Source organism: Bos taurus, chromosome 23, assembly GCF_002263795.3.
Source record: "Bos taurus isolate L1 Dominette 01449 registration number 42190680 breed Hereford chromosome 23, ARS-UCD2.0, whole genome shotgun sequence".
Taxonomy (NCBI): domain Eukaryota; kingdom Metazoa; phylum Chordata; class Mammalia; order Artiodactyla; family Bovidae; genus Bos; species Bos taurus.
In genome coordinates, this window is record NC_037350.1 from 39,201,496 (window position 1) to 39,229,479 (window position 27,984).

The 27,984-nt window shown below is 39.7% G+C and overlaps 1 protein-coding gene across 2 annotated transcripts in view; it reads right to left on the reverse strand.

Annotated features, from left to right (window-relative positions):
* RNF144B (ring finger protein 144B) overlaps positions 1–27,984 on the reverse strand; it is a 159,421-nt gene that overhangs the window by 22,592 nt on the left and 108,845 nt on the right. For both annotated transcript variants that reach the window (XM_059880352.1, NM_001099028.1), the window contains 2 exon segments: positions 26,039–26,143; positions 11,882–11,942 (listed from right to left, as the gene is read on the reverse strand). In XM_059880352.1, the coding sequence (XP_059736335.1) occupies positions 11,882–11,942; positions 26,039–26,143 (166 nt within the window).

Sequence of the window (27,984 nt, forward strand, 5' to 3'; positions counted from 1 at the left end):
GGAACGGATTACTGGCTGGATCTGTCTCCCTCCTTTTCATTCCCCCCTTTTATCCTTCTGGCCACCTCTGTCTCCTTCCTCCTTCTTCTCTTCTCTATATAACTCCGTGAACATCTCTGAGTGGTCCAGTTGTGGAGTGCACATAAGGAAGTGATTACTGGCTAGCCCACTCTCTCCTCTATTGATTCCACCTCATCTCATTCGGGTCACCTCTAACTCCCTCCTCCCTCTTCTCTTCTCCATGTAACACTGTGAAGCTCTCTGGGTGATCCTCACCCAGAGAGAAACTTTTCATCTTTAACGTAGATGAAACTTTTCATCTTTAACGTAGATGTTTTATCAATGGTGCTGTATAGAAGAAGTTTTGAAACTACTGTAAAAATAGGACCAATAACTGGAAGTAGGAGGCTTAAGTCCAAACCCTGACTCCAGGGAACTCCTGACACCAAGGAACATTAATTGACAGGAGCTCATCAAATGCCTCCATACCTACACTGAAACCAAGCACCACACAAGGGCCAACAAGTTCCAGGGCAAGACATACAAAGCAAATTCTCAAGCAACAAAGGAACACAGCCCTGAGCTTCAAGATACAGGCTGCCCAAAGTCACCCCAAAACCACAGACATCTCATAACTCATTACTGGACACTTCATTGCACTCCAGAGAGAAGAAATACAGCTCCACCCACCAGAACACCGACACAAGCTTCCCTAACCAGGAAACCTTGACAAGCCACCTGTACAAACCCACACACAGCGAGGAAACGCCACAATAGAGAACTCCACAAACTGCCAGAATACAGAAAGGACACACCAAAATCAGCAATTTAAACAAGATGAAGAGACAGAGGAACACCCAGCAGATAAAGGAACAGGATAAATGACCACCAAACCAAACAAAAGAGGAAGAGATAGGGAATCTACCTGATAAAGAATTCCAAATAATGATAGTGAAATTGATCCAAAATCTTGAAATCAAAATGGAATCACAGATAAATAGCCTGGAGACAAGTATTGAGAAGATGCAAGAAAGGTTTAACAAGGACCTAGAAGAAATAAAAGAGAGTCAATATATAATGAATAATGCAATAAGTGAAATTAAAAACACTCTGGAGGCAATAAATAGTAGAATAACAGAGGGAGAAGATAGGATTGGTGAATTAGAAGATAGAATGGTAGAAATAAATGAATCAGAGAGGATAAAAGAAAAACGAATTAAAAGAAATGAGGACAATCTCAGAGACCTCCAGGACAATATTAAATGCTACAACATTCGAGTCATAGGGGTCCCAGAAGAAGAAGACAAAAAGAAAGACCATGAGAAAATACTTGAGGAGATAATTGTTGAAAACTTCCCTAAAATGGGGAAGGAATTAATCACCCAAGTCCAAGAAACCCAGAGACTCCCAAACAGGATAAACCCAAGGAGAAACACCCCAAGACACATATTAATCAAATTAACAAAGATCAAACACAAAGAACAAATATTAAAAGCAAGGGAAAAACAACAAATAACACACAAGGCAATTCCCATAAGGATAACAGCTGATCTTTCAATAGAAACTCTTCAAGCCAGGAGGGAATGGCAAGACATACTTAAAGTGATGAAAGAAAATAACCTACAGCCCAGATTATTGTACCCAGCAAGGATCTCATTCAAGTATGAAGGAGAAATCAAAAGCTTTTCAGACAAGCAAAAGCTGAGAGAATTCTGCACCACCAAACCAGCTCTCCAACAAATACTAAAGGATATATTCTCTAGACAGGAAACACAAAAATGGTGTATAAATTCAAACCCAAAACAATAAAGTAAATGGCAACGGGATCATACTTAGCAGTAATTACCTTAAACGTAAATGGGTTGAATGCCCCAACCAAAAGACAAAGACGGGCTGAATGGATACAAAAACAAGACCCCTACATATGTTGTCTACAAGAGACCAACCTCAAAACAGGGGACACATACAGACTGAAAGTGAAGGGCTGGAAAAAGATTTTCCATGCAAATAGGGACCAAAAGAAAGCAGGAGTAGCAATACTCGTATCAGATAAAATAGACTTTAAAACAAAGGCTGTGAAAAGAGACAAAGATGGTCACTACATAATGATCAAAGGATCAATCCAAGAAGAAGATATAACAATTATAAATATATATGCACCCAACACGGGAGCACCACAATATGTAAGACAAATGCTAACAAGTATGAAAGGAGAAATTAACAATAACACAATAATAGTGGGAGACTTTAATACCCCACTCACACCTATGGATAGACCAACTAAACAGAAAATTAACAAGGAAACACAAACTTTAAATGATACAATAGACCAGTTAGACCTAATTGATATCTATAGGACATTTCATCCCAAAACAATGAATTTCACCTTTTTCTCAGGCGCACATGGAACCTTCTCCAGGATAGATCACATCCTGGGCCATAAATCTAGCCTTGGTAAATTCAAAAAAATAGAAATCATTCCAAGCATCTTTTCTGACCACAATGCAGTAAGATTAGATCTCAATTACAGGAGAAAAACTATTAAAAATTCCAACATATGGAGGCTGAACAACACGCTGCTGAATAACCAACAAATCACAGAAGAAATCATAAAAGAAATCAAATTTGCATAGAAACGAATGAAAATGAAAACACAACAACCCAAAACCTGTGGGACACTGTAAAAGCAGTCCTAAGGGGAAAGTTCATAGCAATACAGGCATACCTCAAGAAACAAGAAAAAAGTGAAATAAATAACCTAACTCTACACCTAAAGCAACTAGAAAAGGAAGAAATGAAGAACCCCAGGGTTAGTAGAAGGAAAGAAATCTTAAAAATTAGAGCAGAAATAAATGCAAAAGAAACAAAAGAGACCATAGCAAAAATCAACAAAGCCAAAAGCTGGTTCTTTGAAAGGATAAATAAATTGACAAACCATTAGCCAGACTCATCAAGAAACAAAGGGAGAAAAATCAAATCAATAAAATTAGAAATGAAAATGGAGAGATCACAACAGACAACACAGAAATACAAAGGATCATAAGAGACTACTATCAACAATTATATGCCAATAAAATGGACAACGTGGAAGAAATGGACAAATTCTTAGAAAAGTACAACTTTCCAAAACTGGACCAGGAAGAAATAGAAAATCTTAACAGACCCATCACAAGCATGGAAATTGAAACTGTAATCAAAAATCTTCCAGCAAACAAAAGCCCAGGTCCAGACAGCTTCACAGCTGAATTCTACCAAAAATTTAGAGAAGAACTAACACCTATCCTGCTCAAACTCTTCCAGAAAATTGCAGAGGAAGCTAAACTTCCAAACTCATTCTATGAGGCCACCATCACCCTAATACCAAAACCTGACAAAGATCCCACAAAAAAAGAAAACCACAGGCCAATATCATTGATGAACATAGATGCAAAAATCCTTAACAAAATTCTAGCAATCAGAATCCAACAACACATTAAAAAGATCATACACCATGACCAAGTGGGCTTTATCCCAGGGATGCAAGGATTCTTCAATATCCGCAAATCAATCAATGTAATATACCACATTAACAAATTGAAAAATAAAAACCATATGATTATCTCAATAGATGCAGAGAAAGCCTTTGACAAAATTCAACATCCATTTATGATAAAAACTCTCCAGAAAGCAGGAATAGAAGCAACATACCTCAACATAATAAAAGCTATATATGACAAACCCACAGCAAACATTATCCTCAATGGTGAAAAATTGAAAGCATTTCCTCTAAAGTCAGGAACAATACAAGGGTGCCCACTTTCACCATTACTATTCAACATAGTTTTGGAAGTTTTGGCCACAGCAATCAGAGCAGAAAAAGAAATAAAAGGAATCCAAATTGGAAAAGAAGAAGTAAAACTCTTACTATTTGCAGATGACATGATTCTCTACATAGAAAACCCTAAAGACTCCACCAGAAAATTACTAGAACTAATCAATGACTATAGTAAAGTTGCAGGATATAAAATCAACACACAGAACTCCCTTGCATTCCTATACACTAATAATGAGAAAACAGAAAGAGAAGTTAAGGAAACAATTCCATTCACCATTGCAACGAAAAGAATAAAGTACTTAGGAATAGATCTACCTAAAGAAACTAAAGACCTATATATAGAAAACTATAAAACACTGGTGAAAGAAATCAAAGAGGACACTAATAGATGGAGAAATATACCATGTTCATGGATTGGAAGAATCAATATAGTGAAAATGAGTATACTACCCAAAGCAATTTATAGATTCAATGCAATCCCTATCAACCTACCAACTGTATTCTTCACAGAGCTAGAACAAATAATTTCACAATTTGTATGGAAATACAAAAAACCTCAAATAGCCAAAGCTATCTTGAGAAAGAAGAATGGAACTGGAGGAATCAACCTACCTGACTTCAGGCTCTACTACAAAGCCATAGTTATCAAGACAGTATGGTACTGGCACAAAGACAGAAATATAGATCAATGGAACAAAATAGAAAGCCCAGAGATAAATCCACGCACATATGGACACCTTATCTTTGACAAAGGAGGCAAGAATATACAATGGATTAAAGACAATCTCTTTAACAAGTGGTGCTGGGAAAACTGGTCAACCACTTGTAAAAGAATGAAACTAGAACACTTTCTAACACCATACACAAAAATAAACTCAAAATGGATTAAAGATCTAAACATAAGATCAGAAACTATAAAACTCCTAGAGGAGAACATAGGCAAAACACTCTCTGACATACATCACAGCAGGATCCTCTATGACCCACCTCCCAGAATATTGGAAATAAAAGCAAAAATAAACAAATGGGACCTAATTAAACTTAAAAGCTTCTGCACAACAAAGGAAACTATTAGCAAGGTGAAAAGACAGCCTTCAGAATGGGAGAAAATAATAGCAAATGAAGCAACTGACAAACAACTAATCTCAAAAATATACAAGCAACTCCTACAGCTCAACTCCAGAAAAATAAATGACCCAACCAAAAAATGGGCCAAAGAACTAAATAGACATTTCTCCAAAGAAGACATACAGATGGCTAACAAACACATGAAAAGATGCTCAACATCACTCATTATCAGAGAAATGCAAATCAAAACCTCTATGAGGTACCATTTCACACCAGTCAGAATGGCTGTGATCCAAAAGTCTACAAGCAATAAATGCTGGAGAGGGTGTGGAGAAAAGGGAACCCTCTTACACTGTTGGTGGGAATGCAACCTAATACAGCCACTATGGAGAACAGTGTGGAGATTCCTTAAAAAACTGGAACTAGAACTGCCTTATGATCCAGCAATCCCACTGCTGGGCATATACACTGAGGAAACCAGAGGGGAAAGAGACACGTGTACCCCAATGTTCATCGCAGCACTGTTTATAATAGCCAGGACATGGAAGCAACCTAGATGTCCATCAGCAGATGAATGGATAAGAAAGCTTTGGTACATATACACAATGGAGTATTACTCAGCCACTAAAAAGAATACATTTGAATCAGTTCTAATGAGGTGGATGAAACTGGAGCCTATTATACAGAGTGAAGTAAGCCAGAAAGAAAAACAGCAATACAGTATACTAACGCATATATATGGAATTTAGAAAGATGGTAACAATTACCCTATGTATGAGACAGCAAAAGAGACACTGATGTATAGAACAGTCTTATGGACTCTGTTGGAGAGGGAGAGGGTGGGAAGTTTTGGGAGAATGGCATTGAAACATGTATAATATCATGTATGAAACGAGTTGCCAGTCCAGGTTCGATGCACAATACTGGATGCTTGGGGCTGGTGCACTGGGACGACCCAGAGGGATGGTATGGGGAGGGAGGAGGGAGGAGGGTTCAGGATGGGGAACACATGTATACCTGTGGTGGATTCATTTCGATATTTGGCAAAACTAATACAAATTTGTAAAGTTTTAAAACAAAATTTAAAATAGTCTCAAAAAAAAAACCAAACTGTAGGTACCATATTTTTTCAAAAAAAAAAAAAAGACGGAGAACAATGGCACTTAAACCATTTGTAAGAGTTTGTAACCACTCTTTGTTGTTGTTCAGTGGCTAAGTTAATTCATGTCTGACTCTTTGGCACCCCATGGACTGTGTATCCTGCCAGGCTCCTCCGTCCATGGGATTTCCCAGACAAGAATGCTGGAGTAGGTTGCCATTTACTTCTCCAGGGGATCTACCTGACCCAGGGATGGAACCCATGTCTCCTGTATTGGCAGGCAGATTCTTTACCGTTGAGTCAACAGGGAAACCCCCTGTAACCAGTCTATGATAACGCAAATATCAAGAATAGACACATTCACCTACCAAGAAATTGAAGCAACTAGCAATTACAGTAAGTAAAAAGGGTCACAAAAATTAGGGGGAAAAAAATGCTTAAGGACTAGAGATGGATAATCTTAACCCAGCTTTCAAAAAAAAAACTAACTTGAAAAAGTAAGTTATGGAAACAAGAGACAAACAAAATTCTAGTTTAATCAGACATATGCTTTGAGAACCAGTAGAAAGTAAAGCAATAATCACTAACACATGCCAAACTTAGTATTCCCTTTTCTTTGTTAATATTGGAAGACAGACACAGAAAAGAAAACCCAGAAACACAGAAGTAGCCAATGGAAAAATCACAGATGGATGGAAAGCGGATCCACAGAATAATCCATCAATGCCAAGTGACGTTTCTCTGCTTTGTGGAAAAAGTGACGACTAGGGACCATTCCTATTCAAAAGATTTCCCCCACAAAGACGCACGTGACAACAAAGACACAAAAGAGAAGCTAATCATATATGTAACGTAAGGTAAAAGAAAATTAAAATACTGGATGACAAGTTAAAACTAAAAAAAGAACTTGGTCAGTTAGTTCAGTTGTTCAGTCATGTCCGACTTTTTGAGACCCCAAGGAATGCAGCACAACAGGCCTCCCTGTCCATCACCAACTCCCAGAATTTGTTCAAACTCATGTCCATCGAGTCAGTGATGCCATCCAACCATCTCATCCTCTGTTGTCCCCTTCTCCTGCCTTCAATCTTCCCCAGCATCAGGGTCTTTTCCAATGAGTCAGTTCTTTGCATTGGCAGTCAATAAAAATTGGACAAAACAGATGATAATTTTTCTTACTAAGATAGAGATGTCTCTAATCTGATTCTACATTTTTTTCAGAGTAAAAACAATCTCTCCAATTCTGTCTCAAGAGTCCAGCCAATGAGTTTTACTTTCCACCAGTTAATTTAATGTTAATAAATGTCTAATTAAACTACAGAGTTTTACAGTTTGGCAGTTCCTAACTTGCCCTATGACCTGGCAATTCCACTGCTAGCCATATACCCATAAGAATGGAAAGCAGGGGCTTGAACAGGTATTTGTGCTCCAATGTTCACGCAGCATGATTCACAACAGCCAAAAAGTAGAAACAACCCAAGTGTCCATCAACAGATGAAGAGATACACAAAAAGTGGTAGGTATACACAATGGGACATTATTCAACCATAAAAAGACATGAAGTTCTGATACATGCTACAACGTGGATGGAGATAAGCCAGACACAAAAGGAAAATATTGTGTGATCCCACTTACACAAAGTATCTAGACTGGGCAAATTCACAGAACGGAAAGTAGATTAGAGGTTATCAGGGGCTGGGAGAAGTGGGGAAGGAAGTTACTGTTTAGATATTACAGGGTTTCTTCTGCCTGGGATGATCAAAGTTTTGCAAGTGGATGGTGGTGATGGCTGTACAACATTGTAAATATTCTTAATGCCATTGAATTACACACCTAAAATGGGTGAAATGGTAAATTTAATGATGTTTTTAACTCCAATAAAAAGTATAGGGACTTCTCTAGTAGTCCAGTGGTTTAGGCTCCATGCTTCCAAAGCAGGGGACATGGGTTTGATCCCTGGTCCAGGATCTAAGAGCCCACATGCCACACAGCCAAAAAATAAAATAAAAAAGTTTTTTTAATTACCCAATTCAAAAAATTTTATAGATGAGGAAGCTGAGACACACCTGTATGGTCCCAGGCAAGTCTCAATCCCTCCAATTTTCTTAATTCATTTAATCCTCATCTCAAACCCATGGTATGGGGACCATTATTATCCCCATTTTATAGATGAAAAAACTGAGGTACAGAAATCAAGGTTACACAGTCTAGTAAGGGGTGGAGCCAGCATTCACACTATTTTTAGAATGCACTAAAAATTTATATTCATCCGTAAGAACCGACTTACAGAAAGCTTTAATGCCTGGTACTATTAGAATTTGTCTAATAAATCACAAAAAAAGACATTTTATCTAAAACAATGTTTGTAAACAATGAGGAATAAGGCCTGCTACTGACTGATGGGGAAGTGGGTAGGGGGAGAGGTGACGGTCATGGAGGAGGAGAGGTACATCGGGAACAAGGGAATCCTACAGACAGGCTGAGCCCTGATCACTGAATGGGACTGGTGAGACTGACGGGTCTCACCATTTAAGAAGTCTGAAAATGCAACCTACCTCCTTAGACTTTCTCTAGGTAAGAGCCCTCCAATCATGGCACTGGCTACCAGCCACATCCATCCACGAGGTGAATGCCTTTATTCCAGCAGTAATGTATTTATGTAGTGGAGGATATTGGGATAAAGTGAGAGAATGTCAGAGCAGATGTTTGACACCATTAATCAGCATGTGATGCTGCAATGCTCAATCTAACCAGCCCATGTGGATGGATTAGGGAGGGCTGATATATAAACTATCCCATCATCAATTCCTCTGGTTAGCTCGGAATCCACACAGGACAGTATAGACAGTGTATCATTCTATGTCTTTATCCATTAAACCTAAAGTTCATCTGATTCTGCTGGTTCTGACAGCATGTTCCACAATATCCTATTTGCATCTTCCTATAAGTTGTTTTGAGACTGCAAAGTTTTTATATCAATTCAGTTCAGTCGCTAAGTCGTGACCGACTCTTTGCGACCCCATGAATCGCAGCTCACCAGGCCTCCCTGTCCATCACCAACTCCCGGAGTTCACTGAGACTCACGTCCATCTAGTCGGTGATGCCATCCACCCATCTCATCCTCTGTCGTCCCCTTCTCCTCCTGCCCCTAATCCCTCCCAGCATCAGGGTCTTTTCCAATGAGTCAACTCTTTGCATGAGGTGGCCAAAGTAATGGAGTTTCAGCTTTAGCATCAGTCCTTCCAATGAACACCCAGGACTGATCTCCTTTAGAATGGACTGGTTGGATCTCCTTGCAGTCCAAGGGACTCTCAAGAGTCTTCTCCAACACCACAGTTCAAAAGCGTCAATTCTTCGGCGCTAAGCTTTCTTTATAGTCCAACTCTCACATCCATACATGACCACAGGAAAAACCATAGCCTTGACTAGATGGACCTTTGTTGGCAAAGTAATGTCTCTGCTTTTCAATATGCTATCTAGGTTGGTCATAACTTTCCTTTCAAGGAGTAAGCATCTTTTAATTTCATGGCTGCAATCACCATCTGCAGTGATTTTGGAGCCCAAAAAAATAGTCTGACGCTGTTTCCACTGTTTCCCCATCTATTTTCCATGAAGTAATGGGACCAGATGCCATGATCTTCGTTTTCTGAATGTTGAGCTTTAAGACAACTTTTTCACTCTCCTCTTTCACTTGCATCAAGAGGCTTTTTAGTTCCTCTTCACTTTCTGCCCTAAGGGTGGTGTCATCTGCATATCTGAGGTTATTGATATTTATCCCGGCAATCTTGATTCCAGCTTGTGCTTCTTCCAGCCCAGCGTTTCTCATGATGTACTCTGCATATAGGTTAAATAATCAGGGTGACAATATACAGCCTTGACGTACTCCTTTCCTGATTTGGAACCAGTCTGTCATTCCATGTCCAATTCTAACTGTTGCTTCCTGACCTGCATATAGGTTTCTCAAGAGGCAGGTCAGGTGGTCTGGTATTCCCATCTCTTTCAGAATTTTATAACAATTAGATTAGCAAATATCCTATAAAACATCCCTTGTTATTGCCTCTGGGAATAAGGACAGCATTTTGCTTTAGCATGTAAATTTTTATGATGGAATAGTCTCACTTGAACTGAAAACACTCCCCACTCTGTTGCTTCATAAATTATGTTCTTTACTGGCTCAATGGTAAAGAATCAACCTGTCAATGCAGAAGACGCAGGTTCGATCCCTGGGTTAGGAAGATCCCCTGGAGGAGAAAGTGGGGCAACCCCCTCCAGTATTCTTGCCTGGGAAATCCCATGGACAGAGGAGCCTGGTGGGCTATAGAGTCCACAGGGTCACAAAGAGTCAGACACGACTGAACATGAGCATACAAAAGAGGGCAAAAGTGCAACGCAAAGCAATGCAGCCCAAGAATTGTTTAATAATTAAATTCCACCTTAATATACCAGTCTTACACATTTCGTTAAATGACGTACCCATGAAAGATGAATCTGCTTTTGGCTTGCTGAGAAAAATAAGCCTATGAGATTGAACCAAACATTGGTCAAAGGCAGTGAATGCCATCCTGTGATTCTCCTGCAAATGTTCCTATCCTTACCCCCTTTATGCTCTTTCTGTTTTCATGTAACAATTTTCCATCAGGGTAATTGCAAAAATTAAATGAGATAAATTGTGTTCACCAAATTTACTGGCACATTAAAAAAAAATAGTTCACTTCTTTCCTTACTGTCTTACCTCTGGACTTTATTAATCCAAATTCAAAAGCTAGCAATCAGGAAAACTGGATGTTCATGTTAGAGTTTATTTTACATAATTGATGAGATTACACAGGTCTGTGAGTCCCAGGGAAAACAATCTTCTCCTACTTCTCAGATATGGAAAAACACACCACCACCACCCCCACCCCCCACCCCGCAAAAAAAAATGATTCCTACAGATAAAAAGGTAATACAAATAGAAAAGCTATATAAATTACCCCAAGTCTAAGATCAGAAAGAAAATTAGTCCAATACATTGTAAATAGCAGGGCTCCTCAGGCAGTACTAGTGGTAAAGAACCTGCCTGCCAGTGCAGGGGACAATAAGAAACATGGGTTCAATCCCTGGGTTAAGAAGATCCCCTGGAGGAGGGCAAGGCAACCCACTCCAGTATCCTTGCCTGGAGAATCCCCATAGACAGAGGAGCCTGGCGGCTCTAGTCCATAGGGCCGCAAAAGAGTCGGACCCGACTGAACTGACTTAGCACGCAATTGCAAATAGCATTAGAATGATATACTCAGTCACTGGCTATGATTACAAGTATAATCAGAAGGGCAGTGGATATCACAATGAGCAGTGAAAATGTTTGGGTGGATTAGGGAAAGTGGTGGTAAAACTCATTTTGAGGGTCACTTTCTATTTGTCATGGGCTTCCCTTGTGGCTCAGTTGGTAAAGAATCCGCCTGCAATGCAGGAGACCTGGGTTTGATCCCTGGGTTGGGAAGATCCCCTGGAGAAGGGAAAGGCTACTCACTCCAGTATTCTGGCCTGGGGAATTCCAGGGACTGTATCAACCATGGGGTTGCAAAGAGTCGGACACGACTGAGTGACTTTCACTTCACTTCTATTTGTCATACTATTATTGCGAAAGTATTTAACTTTTGCAGAATTTCTCTCACATAAGCCCAATTAAAACTATACAACAAGCAACATAAGCAAAGTTCCATTTCCTGCTAGTCTGCATTTTTTTCTGGCTGTGGTTGAGAAAGTTAAAATTTTATGTTGCAATTACAGTTTGCCTTTTTCTGAGTACCCTGTGGCTTTGCTGACAGCTCACAGCTGCCTTAATCTTACACACAGGTTAGTGTAAAGAGGACACACGTAAAACCACATCCACCATCAGGATGAAAAGAAGAGCATGTACATACCTCGTTCAAATTTTAACCGCTGATAAAGCTGAAACTGATCCACAGGTACCAAACAGGCAATCTGAAACCAGAGATATTCAAAAGATGAGATGTCACTTCTTTGCTTACTTTCATCAGGGAGCCCCAAGTTACCGTCTTTTTACAATCCCTTTTTCTTATCTGGTTTACTGTATCTTCTCTATACCAGCTATCTGCAAATTTCATTTTCCTTATACTGTTCATGCAGTTAAACAGAAGCAGCAGTTCCCAAATCATCCCCAATCCTCAGCCATGGTTAGGATTCCCTGCTCAAGGCATCAGTGACAGAACTCAGTGATCATCTTCCATTCTTTTATCAGAATCGAGACTAGTGGGAATTGGCAACCCACTCCAGTAGTCTTGCCTGAGAAATCCCCAGGGACCAAGGAGCCTGGTGGGCTACAGTCCATGGGGTGGCAAAAGAGTCAGACACAACTTAGGGGCTAAACAACAACAAACAAGACTAGACAACCAAACGTTTGGACTTTGCAAATTATCTGTGCACATATAGAAACAATGCTCCTTTTCTCTCTTCACTTAATACATTTTTAAAAGATTTTCATCTTAACCTACTGAGCACCATTCTTTAAATAAAGCCTGATGATTCAAATGCAGGAAGTAGCTGGGGTTTCTATGAAAAAAGAAAAAAAGATTATAATTCTAGCTTTAAAACTTTAAGATCAGGCAGATACTGCCTCAGGAATAACATAACTTCATTCATCAGCTAGGGAATAGTACTTTCTAAGCAATAGAAACACCATTTCTTTTGACGAACATCACTTCACGGGCCTCTGGTGATCATTCATTGTCATCCATGCCCTGGCAGAGAAGACGTGCCTAAAGATATTTCTTGTGGCTAAGCGCCTATTTCCATTTCAGATGGCACTAATAAATAACAGTGATTCATATCTAACTAAATGACATTTCAGATTAATCATTTTAAATTGCATTTCAAAGGCAGATGCAGGAAAAGCAAACTGCTCTTAAACTGGCATTCTAAAAATAATAATTCCACTGACGTCAACATATAAATATATTGACATTGCTTAAAAGACTTACAACTGAGAAAAATCAAAGGACTTTAGGTTTTCAGACATTCATCAAGTTGATAAAGCACATAGCCTTAGCCTTGGAAATTGCAACTGTAAAACATGACATACTTTTGCTATAAAATCTATCTAGATAAAAGCTCTTGCAACTAATGGCAGTCTGCTTTGAGAAAACCTGAGTTTAAAAATAAGGTATATTCAGGAGGGGGAGCACATGTATACCTGTGATGGATTCATTTTGATGTTTGGCAAAACTAATACAATTACGTAAAGTTTAAAAATAAAATAAAATAAAAAAATAAAATAAAAATAAGGTATCTAACATGGTATTTAACAACCATGATACATTTTAAAAGATAATGAAAATCTAATTCTCCTCCTTACAAAAAAAATCGATTTGTTTATTCTGTAAATGAATCAAGCTAAGTTAGCTAAAATGTATGAAGAACAACAAAATAGGCAAGTTCAGCCTTCTACTACTAAGTCACTTCAGTCGTGTCTGACTCTGTGCGACCCCATAAGATGGCAGCCCACCAGGCTCCCCTGTCCCTGGGATTCTCCAGGCAAGAACACTGGAGTGGGTTGCCATTTCCTTCTCCAATGCATGAAAGTGAAAAGTGAAAGTGAAGTCGCTCAGTCTTGTCCAACTCCTAGCGACCCCATGGACTGCAGCCTACCAGGCTCCTCCATCCATGGGATTTTCCAGGCAAGAGTACTGGAGTGGGGTGCCATTGCCTTCTCCGTCAGCCTTCTATGTACCAACTAAAATCGGGTAAAACATAAACTTAATTATAACATTTTTTCCAATGGGGAGGGGGAAAACGTTGCATTTTCAATCTGGCACCTTAAATAAAAGCTCATTAGCTTGATTATGTAGAAGGCAATGGCACCCCACTCCAGTACTCTTGCCTGGAAAATCCCATGGATGGAGGAGCCTGGTGGGCTGCAGTCCATGGGGTCGCTAAGAGTCGGACACAACTGAGCGACTTCACTTTCACTTCTGACTTTCATGCACTGGAGAAGGAAATGGCAACCCACTCCAGTGTTCTTGGCTGGAGAATCCCAGGGACGGGGGAGCCTGTTGGGCTGCCGTCTACGGGGTTGCACAGAGTCGGACACGACTGAAGCAACTTAGCAGCAGCAGCAGCTTGATTATGGTTAATTTTATGTGATATTGGTTTTACCCTAATTTTTTTTTAAATTCAGTTAGGCTTTTATCATACTGAAAGTCAGTATTGTCTCATCTGTTATAATACTATCTGGACCTCTTTCCTGAAAGACAAAGGGGTCTCAAATAAAATGCAGAGTTGGAAACAGAATGTACAGGCTTGTGAAGAGAGACATTAAGAAATCAGTAAAATTCTTGACTTAGTCACTGATTCACTGCAGGTGGAGGACAAATAATCTAATTGTACATTAATTTGAGGGCCAAGGGTACTTGGGGAATGATGTCATCTGGACCCAAGAGACCTCAGTGTTATTTTAGAAACCTATTTTTAACAACCCCCCACCAAAACCCACTTAAGGTCTTTGATTCTATATGACAGTCTTGTACTCCGCCTGTGAAAGTGAAAGTTGCTCAATCGTGTCTGACTCTTTGCGACCCCATGGATTATACAGTTCTTGGAATCCTCCAGGCCAGAATACTGGAGTGGGTAGGCTTCCCTTCTCCAGGGGATCTTCCCAGTCCAGGAATCAAACTCAGGTATCCCACACTGCAGGCAATTCTTTACCAACCGAACCACCAGGGAAGCCCCACTACTGCCTAAAACAGATTCTGAACTGATGAAGACCTTCAAACCCCTGAAGTCAACCCCTAAAAATTCTGATCAATAACAAGCAATTTATACAACAGCTAAGTCCAACAGAGTTGATGGAAGACAAAGCAAACAAGAGATGAGATAATGTTTCAGACAGAGATGAAATTCTAATGAGAAAAACGACAGAAATTAATTCAGTAAAAAAAGTCAACAATGGTAGCGATGAAAGTTTAATTTTATATTAGAAAGATAAATTTCATCTGAGCACACATTACTGCCAACAGGGAAGTCAGAGGTCTCTAGCTTTTTTTGTCCCTTCCTCTACTTTGTAGCTCCTATTTTATTGTTTTCTAGATCAAAATTTTGTATGGAATTAGGCCTTAACACAGTAAATCAATTTTTCTGTTGAAATCTGTGATCACAAAGAGTTAGTTCCATCATTTCTCACTCTGTTTGATCCTTTTGGAATCAAGTTAACACAAAACACACCACTCTCTTCTCCAGAGCCTCCCTCCTGGACTTACATCTTCTCTATATACTCATTTAGAGTCTATTATGGGTAAAGTGTTGGCTGGAAGCTTGGGATACAAAAGAAGGAGATACAGAAGCTGCCTTCAAGGAACTTAAATTACTCAGGAGGTAGTAATGTACACATAAGTTAAAAAAAAGATCTATTCCTTGATCTTATCGTCTGTTAGATTTCACAGATTAGAGCTAATTTTCTGAAATGTTTTTATATACTTTGACATTTTCTGGTTTTCTTTTTAAATTAATTTTTATCAGAGTATACTTGCTTTACAATGTTGTGTTAGTTTCTGCTGTACAGCAAAGTGAGTCAGCTGTACATTTACATATACCACCACCACCCCCCCCCCGCCTTTTTGGATCTCCATCTCATTTAGAGCAACACAGAGCACTGAGCAGAGTTCACTGTGCTACCCAGCAGGTTCTCATTAGTTATCTATTTTATGCATAATATCAACAGAGTATATATGTCACTCTCCCAATTCATCTCACCTCCTCTTCCCCCATGGTACCCATACGTTTGTTCTCTACATCTGTCTCTATTTCTGCCTTGCAAATAAGACCACCTATCTCATTTTTCTAGACTCCACATACATGCATTAATATACAGTATTTGCTTTTCTCTTTCTGACTTACTTAACTTTGTATGTATAAACTTTAGTTTAAAAAAAAGATGATTCAGAGTATTAAATTTCTGGTTCCATTGCAATCTGAAGCAAAGTCACTACTGCTCAAGGTCTTTTACAATTATAAAATTGAAATAAATGTTTAGGATGATTACTGAAGGTTCAATCAGGCTAAAGGTTAAGGAACTACTGCTTAAAAAAAGAAATAAATCACAAGGACACTAAAATTGATTGCAAAACAGAAATCCTAGAGAATAATGGAACAGATTATAATGAGGTATGTTATGTATTCAATTATCCTCTTCCTGTGAACAAAGCAATTCCAAATCATTCAAAGACATATCAGGACATTCCTTTTTAACCTTTTTATTTCAAAATAACTTTAGACTTACAAAAAGTTGCAAAAACTTGTATAGGGTTCCTAAATGTCATTCCCCTCAATTTCTCCTAACAGGAACACCTTAGTTACATAACCACAGTTAATTATTAAAATAATGAAATTTACATTGATATAAAATAATCTGAGGGCCATATTCAAACTTTACAAATTGTCCCAGTAATCTCTTTTTTCTCAGTCCAAGATCCAATTCAGGATACCACCTATCATTTAGTTGCCATGCCTCCTTAACCTTCTCCAATCTATGGTGGTTTCTCCATATGTTTTTGGCTTTCATGACCTTGACATGTTTGAAGGGTTCAGGCCACTTATTTTGTACAATATTCTCCAGCATGGATTTGTCTGATTCTTTCTCATGATTACGCTGAGGTTGTGCATTTTTAGCAAGAATATCACAGAAGTGATGTCGGGCCATCAGGAGATACATGAGGACAACCTGTCTCATTACTGTCAATATTAACTTTTTAATTTGGTTAAGGTGGCTCAGTGGAGAAGGCAATGGCACCCCACTCCAGTACTCTTGCCTGGAAAATCCCATGGATGGAGGAGCCTGGTAGGCTGCAGTCCGTGGGGTCGATAAGTCGGACAAGACTGAGAGACTTCACTTTCACTTTTCACTTTCATGCATTGGAGAAGGAAATGGCAACCCACTCCAGTATTCTTGCCTGGAGAATCCCCGGGATGGGGGAGCCTGGTGGGCTGCTGTCTATGGGCTCTCGCAGAGTCGGACACAACTGAAGCGACTTAGCAGCAGCAGCAGCAAGGTGGCTTAGACTGCAAAGAAACTGCCTGTAATGCAGGAGACCCAGGTTCGATCCCTGGGTCAGGATACCCTGGAGTAGGAAATGGTAACCCACTCCAGCATTCTTGCCTGAAGAATTCCATGGACAAAGGAGCCTGGAGGGCTACAGTCCATAGTGTCACAGAGAATTGAACATGACTGAGCATAGCACAGCAAGGTGATTTGTCGGATTTCTGTATTTTTTGTAACCACCAAGTATTTTGTAGGGAGATACTTTGAGTCTACAAATATCCCATTTCTCATTATAGGTTTTCCTACTAATTTTTGTATTTATCAATAATTCTTGCCTAGGGACTTCCCTTGTGGTCCAGGGGTTTAGACTTGGCTTCCAATGTGGCGGGTGCAGCTTCAATCCCTGGTCAGGAAGCTAAGATTCCACACGCCTCACAGCCAAAAACCCAGAACATAAAACAGAAGCAATATTGTAACAAATTCTGTAAGACTTTAAAATAAATAATTCTTGCCTATAATTATTATTGTGGTATTTAATAATGATTTTTTATTTTTATCATTCATTCTGTATTTATAAATTATAATTCTATTATAAGGAAAGGTTGTCCCTTATCCCTCATGTATTTGTTTGTTCATTTATTTATTTAGATCAGTATGAACTAATGGTACTTATTTTATTCAATGAGTTCTAATCTACTAACTGGACTCATATTCATGCAACAGAAACAAAAATTTCTAAGTATCCTCTCAAATACTGAGAGAACATTCCCCTCAAACCAACTACTAAAAAAATTCTGCACTTGACTGAAAGTGATTTTTAATTATTTCTCCTTTGGAATTTGTACTAATAAATGACAAGCCACTCCAGTATTCTTGCCTGGAAAATCCCATGGATGGAGGAGCCTGATTGGCTACTGTCCATGGGGTCGCAAAGAGTTGGACACGACTGAGCGACTTCACTCACTCACTTTCACCTGTTAAACAAAAATTTATCTCTCCTCCTATCCAAGAATGAAAGACCACGTTTTCTCCTCATCACTATAGAAATTCCTTCCAAAAAGAAAAAAAATTTTAATTCAAAGAAAAGGCAAATTCAGTTTCATTTTAATAGAACAAAAACAATAATACCAGAATATTAACAGCAAAAACCTACTGATTACCTGTAGCCCTGAATCACTGTCTTTGTTGTTGTTGTTAAAAATAAGCCTGGGGATACTTATTAAATCCTCAGTTCCTACTCTGCTGAAAGTCTTCACTTTTCCAATCCCCTCCACCTACAGCAGAGCATAAGCAGGGAATTCAGAATATATGTATATGTGGGGTGCTATAACTATTATACATACAAGTTAACTGGATAGATCTAACATCCACAAATGGAAGAAATAAAAGACATATCCTTGTGTACCATTATGAACTATGCCCATCCCATAATATTTGAGCAAGCATCACCACCTACATTGACACGAACCTTACAAAGACTAAAGAAAAAGAGAGGGCAGACAGGATTGCTAGCCAGAGAAGTGTTTCTGCTAAGAGTGCAATGTGTTCTCATTATAATGATACATACAATATATACTGTCTTTTAGTTGGAAAAGTGAAATGGTTCAAACACAAAAGCTGGGGACTGGCTTTCACATATGTACTACCATCAAGGTCTGGAAAGGCAAGACAGAAGGGGGGAAAAAAAAAGGCCAGACCTTACTTAGATTTGACCCTTTAAAGCACACTTCTGGTACTGTTGCTTTTATTTTTTTATTTTTATTTTTTAATTTTATTTTATTTTTAAACTTTACATAATTGTATTAGTTTTGCCAAATATCAAAATGAATCCATCACAGGTATACATGTGTTCCCCCTCCCTCCTCCCTCCCCATACCATCCCTCTGGGTCGTCCCAGTGCACTAGCCCCAAGCATCCAGGATCGTGCATCGAACCTGGACTGGCATCTTGTTTCATACATGATAGTATACATGTTTCAATGCCATTCTCCCAAATCTTCCCACCCTCTCCCTCTCCAACAGAGTCCATAAGACTGTTCTATACATCAGTGTCTCTTTTGCTGTCTCGTACACAGGGTTACTGTTACCATCTTTCTAAATTCCATATATATGCATTAGTATACTATATTGGTGTTTTTCCTTCTGGCTTACTTCACTCTGTATAATAGGCTCCAGTTTCATCCACCTCATTAGAACTGATTCAAATGAATTCTTTTTAATGGCTGAGTAATACTCCATTGTGTATATGTACCACTGCTTTCTTATCCATTCATCTGCTGATGGACATCTAGGTTGCTTCCATGTCCTGGCTATTATAAACAGTGCTGCGATGAACATTGGGGTACACGTGTCTCTTTCCCTTCTGGTTTCCTCAGTGTGTATGCCCAGCAGTGGGATTGCTGGATCATAAGGCAGTTCTAGTTCCAGTTTTTTAAGGAATCTCCACACTGTTCTCCATAGTGGCTGTATTAGGTTGCATTCCCACCAACAGTGTAAGAGGGTTCCCTTTTCTCCACATCCTCTCCAGCATTTATTATTTGTAGACTTTTGGATCACAGCCATTCTGACTGGTGTGAAATGGTACCTCATAGAGGTTTTGATTTGCATTTCTCTGATAATGAGTGACGTTGAGCATCTTTTCATGTGTTTGTTAGCTATCTGTATGTCTTTTTTGGAGAAATGTCTATTTAGATCTTTGGCCCATTTTTGATTGGATCATTTATTTTTCTGGAGTTGAGCTGTAGGAGTTGCTTGTATATTTTTGAGATTAGTTGTTTGTCAGTTGCTTCATTTGCAATTATTTTCTCCCATTCTGAAGGCTGTCTTTTCACCTTGCTGATAGTTTCCTTCGATGTGCAGAAGCTTTTAAGGTTAATTAGGTCCCATTTGTTTATTTTTGCTTTTATTTCCAATATTCTGGGAGGTGGGTCATAGAGGATCCTGCTGTGATGTATGTCAGAGAGTGTTTTGCCAATGTTCTCCTCTAGGAGTTTTATATGTTGCTTTTAAAAATTAAAGGAACAGGCTGAACACAGAATACAAAAGATCAGTATATCTAGAGACGGAACTGACCATGGAATTGATCATGACAGCATGTTAAGGTTTTGGCAATTTTTGAAGAGCTATGCTCACAGGGTAAAGAATCTGCCCACAATGTGGGAGACCTAGGTTCGATCCCAGGGTTGGGAAGCTTCCCTGGAGAAAGGAATGGCAAACCACTCCAGTATTCTTGCCTGGAGAATTCCAGGGACAGGGGAGCCTTGTGAGCTACAATCCATGGGGTTGCCAAGAGTTGGACACGACTGAGCAACTAACACACACATACACGTGACTTGCAAAAAAATACAAGAGAAATAGTACTGGCCTTGTGATAAATGCCCTATCACACTAACACAGAAACTGAGAATGTTTCCTATCACAACCCAGAAAATAAGAACCGGTACATTTGCCCATTCATCTGACTGTAGTAAACTAAGCTCATTGCTGTTGCTGTTTCGTCACTAAGTCATGTTCAATTCCTTTGCGACCCCATCGACTGTGTCGCACCAGGCTCCTCTGTCCATGGGATTTTCCAGGCAAGAATACCGGAGTGGGTGGCCATTTCTTTCTCCAGGGGATCTTCCGACTCGGGGATCAAATCTGCATCTCCTGCATTGGCAGGTGGGTTCTTTACACTGAGCCACCAGGGAAACCAAGCTCAAACCAGCTATCAAATCATAGCTGAGAAAACAAGAGGGCATCATTGTCTTAGAGCCAGAAGGCAGGGCTCACTGGGGAACTGAAAGGTGGAGGAGACCTGGCATTCCAGGACCAGGAATCTCTCAGAAAAGGGCTGCTTTTGGTCTTCTTTTTTCACCTGTTCTACAGATACCTTGGGCTTCCCTGGTGGCTCAGTGGTAAAGAATCCATCTGCCAGTGCAGGAGACACAGGTCCAATGCCTAGGTCAGTATCCTTGCCTGGGAAATTCCATGGACAGGGGAGCCTGGTGGGCCACAGCCCATGGTGTTGCAAGGAGTCGGACACAAGTTAGAGACTAAACAACAACAAGGCCTCAGGACATCTTCCCATGTCATGCCCTGCCTCCTGCCCTCAGCCCACTGATGGGTAAAAGGGATGTTCCCACGTGCACAACCATCCATGTGATACATTCCCTCCACCACTGCTGAGTCTTCTTTTATTTGCCTTCAGTTAAAGAAGAAGCTTAGAAACCTCACTCTCCACTCACATGCAGTTTTAACACAAAGCCTTAAATATGTTCTAAAACAAAAGTCAGCTTGGAATCTCAAAAGTGTCTACTGACTCCAGCATGGCAGATTTCTTTATCCCGTGCTGCCCCAAAGTTTTACTCTTTTTCAGCCGACACATATTACAGCCAAAGACTGTTACAGACACATTCAGTCCCTTCCCATTCAGATCCTAAAACCGCAGGAGCAGCAATATGGCCATTTGCCCCAGCGTCATACTCTTGATAACAGGAGGAAAAATAGAGTTAAATAAAAAGATGGTGAGACTTCCCTGGTGGTCTAGCAGCTAAGACTCTGTGCTCCCAGTGAAGGGGGGCTGGGCTCGATCCTGAGTCAGGGAAATAGAGCCCACATGCTACAATTAAAAGATTCTAGATGCCACACCAAGATCTGGCGCAGTCTAACTAATTAATTAATTACTTAGAGGGCAAGTGGAGACAGTGCTAAAGGGTGATTGGGGGAACTACGGGATCTCTTATAATTCCAGCAGCCTAGCTTAGCTGGTAAAGAATCCGACTGCAATGCAGGAGAACCCGGTTAGATTCCTGGGTCAGGAAGATCCGCTGGAGAAGGGATAGGCTACCCACTCCAGTATTCTTGGGCTTCCCTGGTGGCTCAGCTGGTAAAGAATCCACCTATAAAGCAGGAGACCCAAGTTCAAGCCCTGGGTCAAGAAGATACTGTGGAAAAGGGAATGGCAACCCACTACACTATTCTTGCCTGGAGAATTCCATGGACAGAGGAGCCTGACGGACTATAGTTCATGGGGTCACAAAGAGTCAGACATGACTGAGCGACTACCACTTTCACTTTCACGAGTAAAAACTGTGTTTATTTTGCAAATGCAGCTTTAAATTTCTTGGCACCCCCTACACCCCCCATCCCAGTCTTTCCAGCATCCCACCCTAAATCCCTTCCTATAGCAATTCTGGAGCCCCTGTTCTTGAGAAGAACAGTCGCATCCATTTGCCCTCTGGTGCACGCTGTAGCACCAGCAGCAAAGGCGGGTTGTTCCAGTGGCCTCGGACTTGGAAGGAGGATGGGTAGGTGAGAAGCTGGTCCCAGCCATCCACCACCAGCTGGCCACAGGAGAAAGTCCCACTTCTCAGGTCCTGTGATGGTAGGCATTTATGTGCTTGCTGCTCACATCTGACATGGTCCAGACACATGGTTCATGTTCCCCTGTAAGTGATGGTTATGTTACTGCCCTAACACAGTAAGGAAACTGCTTCAGTGAGTCACCACCTTTTTAACAGGGCTACTAACTTCAAGCAAAGGCTGTGCCTAAAGTAATGCTATCAGAACCAACCATCTGTGTCCTGCCTTTCATAATTCCATGTTGGACAAGATTCCTGGATCAAACACTGCTGAGCAACAGCTGGAAGGACCAGATGACACAAGAGAGGAAAGTTTTCCTTTTCCCTGGCTCCCAGTGGGTGCCCCTCTAGGACACAAGTTCTCCAGTCACTACTCCCACCAGCTTCCATGACATTGAAGGGGAGCTGCCTTTTCCACTGTGTCTTACATAAGCAAACAGGTTTTGGATTGGGCATTGAATCCTTTGCTGATGAAGCTACTCCTGATAAATTGAAGTGAAGGCAAAGAGCCACAGCTGAGCCAATTTGGAAGCATTAAAGCTTGCAGGAGACACAAATATGAAGCAGAGTCAACTCTGTGAGCTAGACCTACATAGGAAAGCGTTCAGAGGAAAGAACTTAAATTCCTGGTGTCCTTTAAGGAGGAAAAATTTTATACTTCCATGCATTTTATAAGAAAATGAACAGTGAAGGATCATGTATTGTAATACAAACAGAGCATCACAAAGGGAACCTCAGCCTTAACCAGAATTATTCTTAGCAAGCAAAGTATATTTATGTGTTACCTATAAAAATAAGTGTGTGTGTGTGTGTTTTTTAATGATAGGAAAAGTAGTAACAGAGACAGAATCCAGAGAAGCACAATCTGGATGTACCACTGTGATAGACTCAATAATATATAGATTAAGAACTATGTATTATAATAACAACTGTATATGAGCAAAGTATGATGTCAAGCAAGTCAGAAAGGGAGACGGTGTAGCCCAAGTTCATGTGTGTGAGGTATTTGCTTTGAAAAGAGTCACCCCATATAAACTGATGAAGCCACCAATAACTCCGTTATAATCGCATCATTTCTCAACTCAAAAATGAGACACAATCACCACCACTGCATTTGTTTTTTATTCTGGGGGAAAAAAATAGTGGCAAGTTGGTTAAGAACAGTTGACTACTGCAATTCATGCCCATCTTCAGGCAGGCTCTTAGCATGACCTATGAGTACAGAAATGGTCCTTCAATGCCCCAGAGTGTCTCTTACTCATCTAATGGGAAACAGACTTTGGAGAATATGAGAAATACCATAGTTTAGGTTGGAGTATGTTTTTGTTCTGTTTTTCAGATATCCTTTTGTCATTTTTAAGAACCATTATGGGTTTATTTGCTTTTAATGCAGCCTAAAACTGTTTTTAAAGTAGAGCTGGGTAAATGGAATCAGAACTAGGGAAGTGTGAATGAGAATATGAACAGCGGGAAAAGTCAAGATTAAGAAGGAGAAAAGAACTACGGGGGAAGATGACCAGAGCATGTCTGTACTAAGAAAATCAGAAAAGTGAGACTCTGTTCTGGAGATTTTTAGGACAAACCATGGCCTGTCACTTGTCTATACACATTAGCCCTAACATTTGATATCCAAAGGCCCAATGGCTAATGGTTACCATTCATTTAAAGTCTAGAGAAAAATAAATAAATAAAGTCTAGAATGCCGCTATGTCATGAGCTTTCTGCAAAGAGGGAAATGGTCCATTCTGTGCTGTCCAACCTGGTAGCCACTAGCCACATGTGGCGACTGAGTACTTAAATTGTGATCAGTGCAATCACAGGAATGAATTTCTAATTTTAATTTTAATTAGTGGCAAATAGCCACATGTAGGCTTATCTAGAAAAGAGATTGTAATTAATTTCAAAGGCTTGTTTAGAAAGGTCACTTCATTTATGTTTTAATAGCTTTCACACACAAGCATTAAATAAGATCCCGTGGCAGACATAACTCCTGCTGCCTGCTCCATCTCACACTTTTTGCTCTTTTAATTAATTATCTGGCTCATTATCTGTTGAATGTCTCTCTTCGAAGTCAGAAGCTCCAGGAGAACAGTACTGGGACTATCTTATTCACCTCTCTATCTTGACCGGGAAAGAGCCTGGCACTTTGTACACTCAATAAACATCTGTTGACTGATCAGACCTCACAGAAGCAAGTCAAAAAGGAAGCATGTTCCCTGGAAGGGTCATGTCTAGAAAGATGCTCCTGCAAACCTGGGTCTCATTTTTAAAAACCATTTCCAAGTTGCACAGATCAATAGTATTCATGGTAGATAACTGAATCTTTCCCCTTTTTAATTTTCTTCTACCCATTTTTCACACAAAAGTTAATATTTCTCACCACAGGATTCACCCAATCAATACTACCTCTTTGTTTTAAAAATTCCATTTATTTCATGACTTTCCTAAAATGAACAACTTCTAAACCAATATGCATTCCTTTTATTCTTCCCCTCAAATGACTTCACACTCACTTGTATCACTTACTTGGTATTTCATAAGCTAAACACAGGGCACCCAGATGCAGACTGGTTAAAAATGGTCTATACCATCTTTCTGACTGCTTTACTTACAAAAGATATAAATGTGTAAAAGAACATCTGTATATATATAAAGCACATGTGTATATACATGGATACACACACCTTCGTACAGACACAGGCATACAGACATGTACATATATACCTACACATATATACCTACACACACATATGCACTCTACTGGACTTTCAATTATCAAGACCTTTACTCTGCACTCTGTTCATCCACCAAGTTCTACTTTTAAAGCCATGCAATCTGTCAGAAAGGACTGGATTGGAATTCTAAGTCTTTTGCCTTTTAGATATGCAAAAGAAACCCTTGCATAACTAAATAAGCAAGTTATTTAGACACTCTGAGCTTCAGTTTTATAAATCTATTGAAAGTATTAGATAGTATACTGGCTAAGAAAGCAACTACATGAAGGCATACAAGATTTGAAATGAGCAGAACCTGAAAGTTAAAAGCTGATTTAAGGGCAAGCTATTAAATGGGGATTGAAAAAACAAAGAGACATGTCACAGTGAGAAGAACTCACTCAAAAAATACATTTCTATGCCTGATAAACACTGAAAGAAAGGCCTTTCTCTGCTCTTTAGAAATGGTCCAACCCAGGCTACCTCTGCAGAATCATAATAATTTACATTATCTTTAACTACGGCTAATCAGTCATCTGTTTATCTTTGAAGTATTAAAAAATCCCCAGGCCACTGACTATTCAGCCTCCAAAGCTCCAACCCAGGCTACCTCTGCAGAATCATAATAATTTACGTTATCTTTAACTACGGCTAATCAGTCATCTGTTTATCTTTGAAGTATTAAAAAATCCCCAGGCCACTGACTATTCAGCCTCCAAAGCTCACCTAGCCCCTTGGCCTATTCTAGAACTTCTTCAACACTCAGGGGGCATTTATAAATAGAACCAAAGTAAATAACAGCTTTAATAGCCTCCATAAAGAATCCAAGGTATGTAACAATAAAGTACTCCTTTAAAAAGTTAACCCCTGTATTTTGTTTCTAGACTCCCTGGTAGAGACGTACATAAAGAGCCAAGATCCCAGGAAATCATGTCAACAGGGAAAAGGGGAAGATCAGAGCACCCATCCATACCTCAGCTTCCTGCAAGGTCCCATGGTTTAGGCACACCATGTCTGGGCAAGTGATGGGAGACCCACATCCTTCTCGGATTGCCAGCTGCATGTACTGTTTCAGACACTAGAAGTTAAGAAGAAAAAAGACAATTACCCACCACATTACAGAAGCCCCAAGGTTATATAACTGCCACTGCCTCTTCTTCCTTAATTGGCAGTCCTGGGGCTCCTGCACTCAGGAAACCAAAGTTATCATGAGTGTGAGTACTAAGTGCCATCACTCTGGAAAGAACACAGAGACAGGTAATTAATTATGTATGACTTCATCCTAAGAATATTGAGTTTATCCAAGGTAACAAGTCAAATTCCTGTATGCTCACACATTTTATTCACCATAGACTGGGAAAAGGAGAAACACTCTCTTGCACTAATGGCAAAGGCCTTCTCTGTACTTCAAAAAGAAAAAAAACTCACATAATTTCCTATCTCCACTTTTACCCAGTGGTCCTCTCTCTCAAAATTTGCCCAGAAGTAGAATTCATGTCAAGCTCACCAAATAGAATTAAAATAAGATTAAGGCACTGGCTTATCTACAAATACTCTCAGAAGCAAATACACCTGGAAAAGGAAATGTTAAAGACAATTTGAGACCCTCAAATTGAGACCCTCAAATGAGACCCTCCAAGAACTGTGGGCCTTGGCAGATGCTAAAATGGAGGGGGTTTGAGTAGAATCTGAGAAAAAAAAAAATTACATAGGAAATAAGAAACTCAGAGAGAAGTAATACAACATGAAGGACAAACGTGTCACTAGTAAAAGCGTAACTAGTAAATAAATCCTAATGACATAATTGTGAAGTCTTTTCCTTTCATTGACCATGTTTATGCGTTTTCCCCATCTGAATCTAAAACTATCACAACTTTACTATTTCAGAAAAATAATCATGTATTAATATTTATCTGTTGAAATTACTGCTACAATGTACTAATGAATTAATGACTAAGGCAAACAATTTAAACCAAATTTTTTACTCTCTAAATATTTAAAAATTCCCTTCTTCAAGGAGTCAATCATTTTTATCACAGAGGAAACTAGAAAATAGCCTCATTATCCAAAATAGAAAAACTCATCAGTAAATTATGCTAAATTCAAGCAACTGAATGCTGAGGAATCAAGAAAAGTACTTTCAAATGATGTTTAAAGACAATGGGGAAATGCATATGATTTAGTATGAACTGGGGAATAAAAGATGATTTAGTATGAATTGGAAAATAGACAATATCTGAGAGCAGAGTCTCTTAAGTCACTCTTCCCCTACAATCGACCATAATCAATATAATATTTTAATTTTCATTTTTTTGCTCAAGAGAAGAGTGAACATTCACTTGGTCTTGGGGTTACTGAGCCAAATATGGGCTCCAGTATGAGGAAGAATAGATCAAGAAAGCAGTAGCAAGAAAACATGAGGAAGAATTTCAATGCACAGGCAAAACTCAAGAGGGAGTATACAAGTGGCTCAAGAAAAATAATGTCACACTAAGGGACACGTGAGTAAATGATGCAAAGCCTTGTCCACCCAGCTCTGCTTCTGAGGGCCTCTCGACCTTCCAGCTGCCACTAGATCCCAGCCGCCACTTGAAATTGAACTAGAAAGTGAAAATGTATGGTCTCTAGGCTTAAGGGGAAGACATCTGAGAAAAACAAAGTGAATGGTACAATGAGCGTCAAATCCTAATTCCTGGGCTCTAGCCTCCGTGCCACGCTATCAGCTGACAATGGGAACATTACCTAAACCATGACCCAGACTGGCCTCCCTTCATGTACAAAAAAATGTTTAATTGGAAGATAATTGCTTTACAATAGTGTTTCTGCCATACATCAGCAAAAATCAGACATAGGTATGTACATGTCACTTCTATCATGAACCTCCCCTCCCACCCCCCATCTCATCTCACCCCTCGAGGT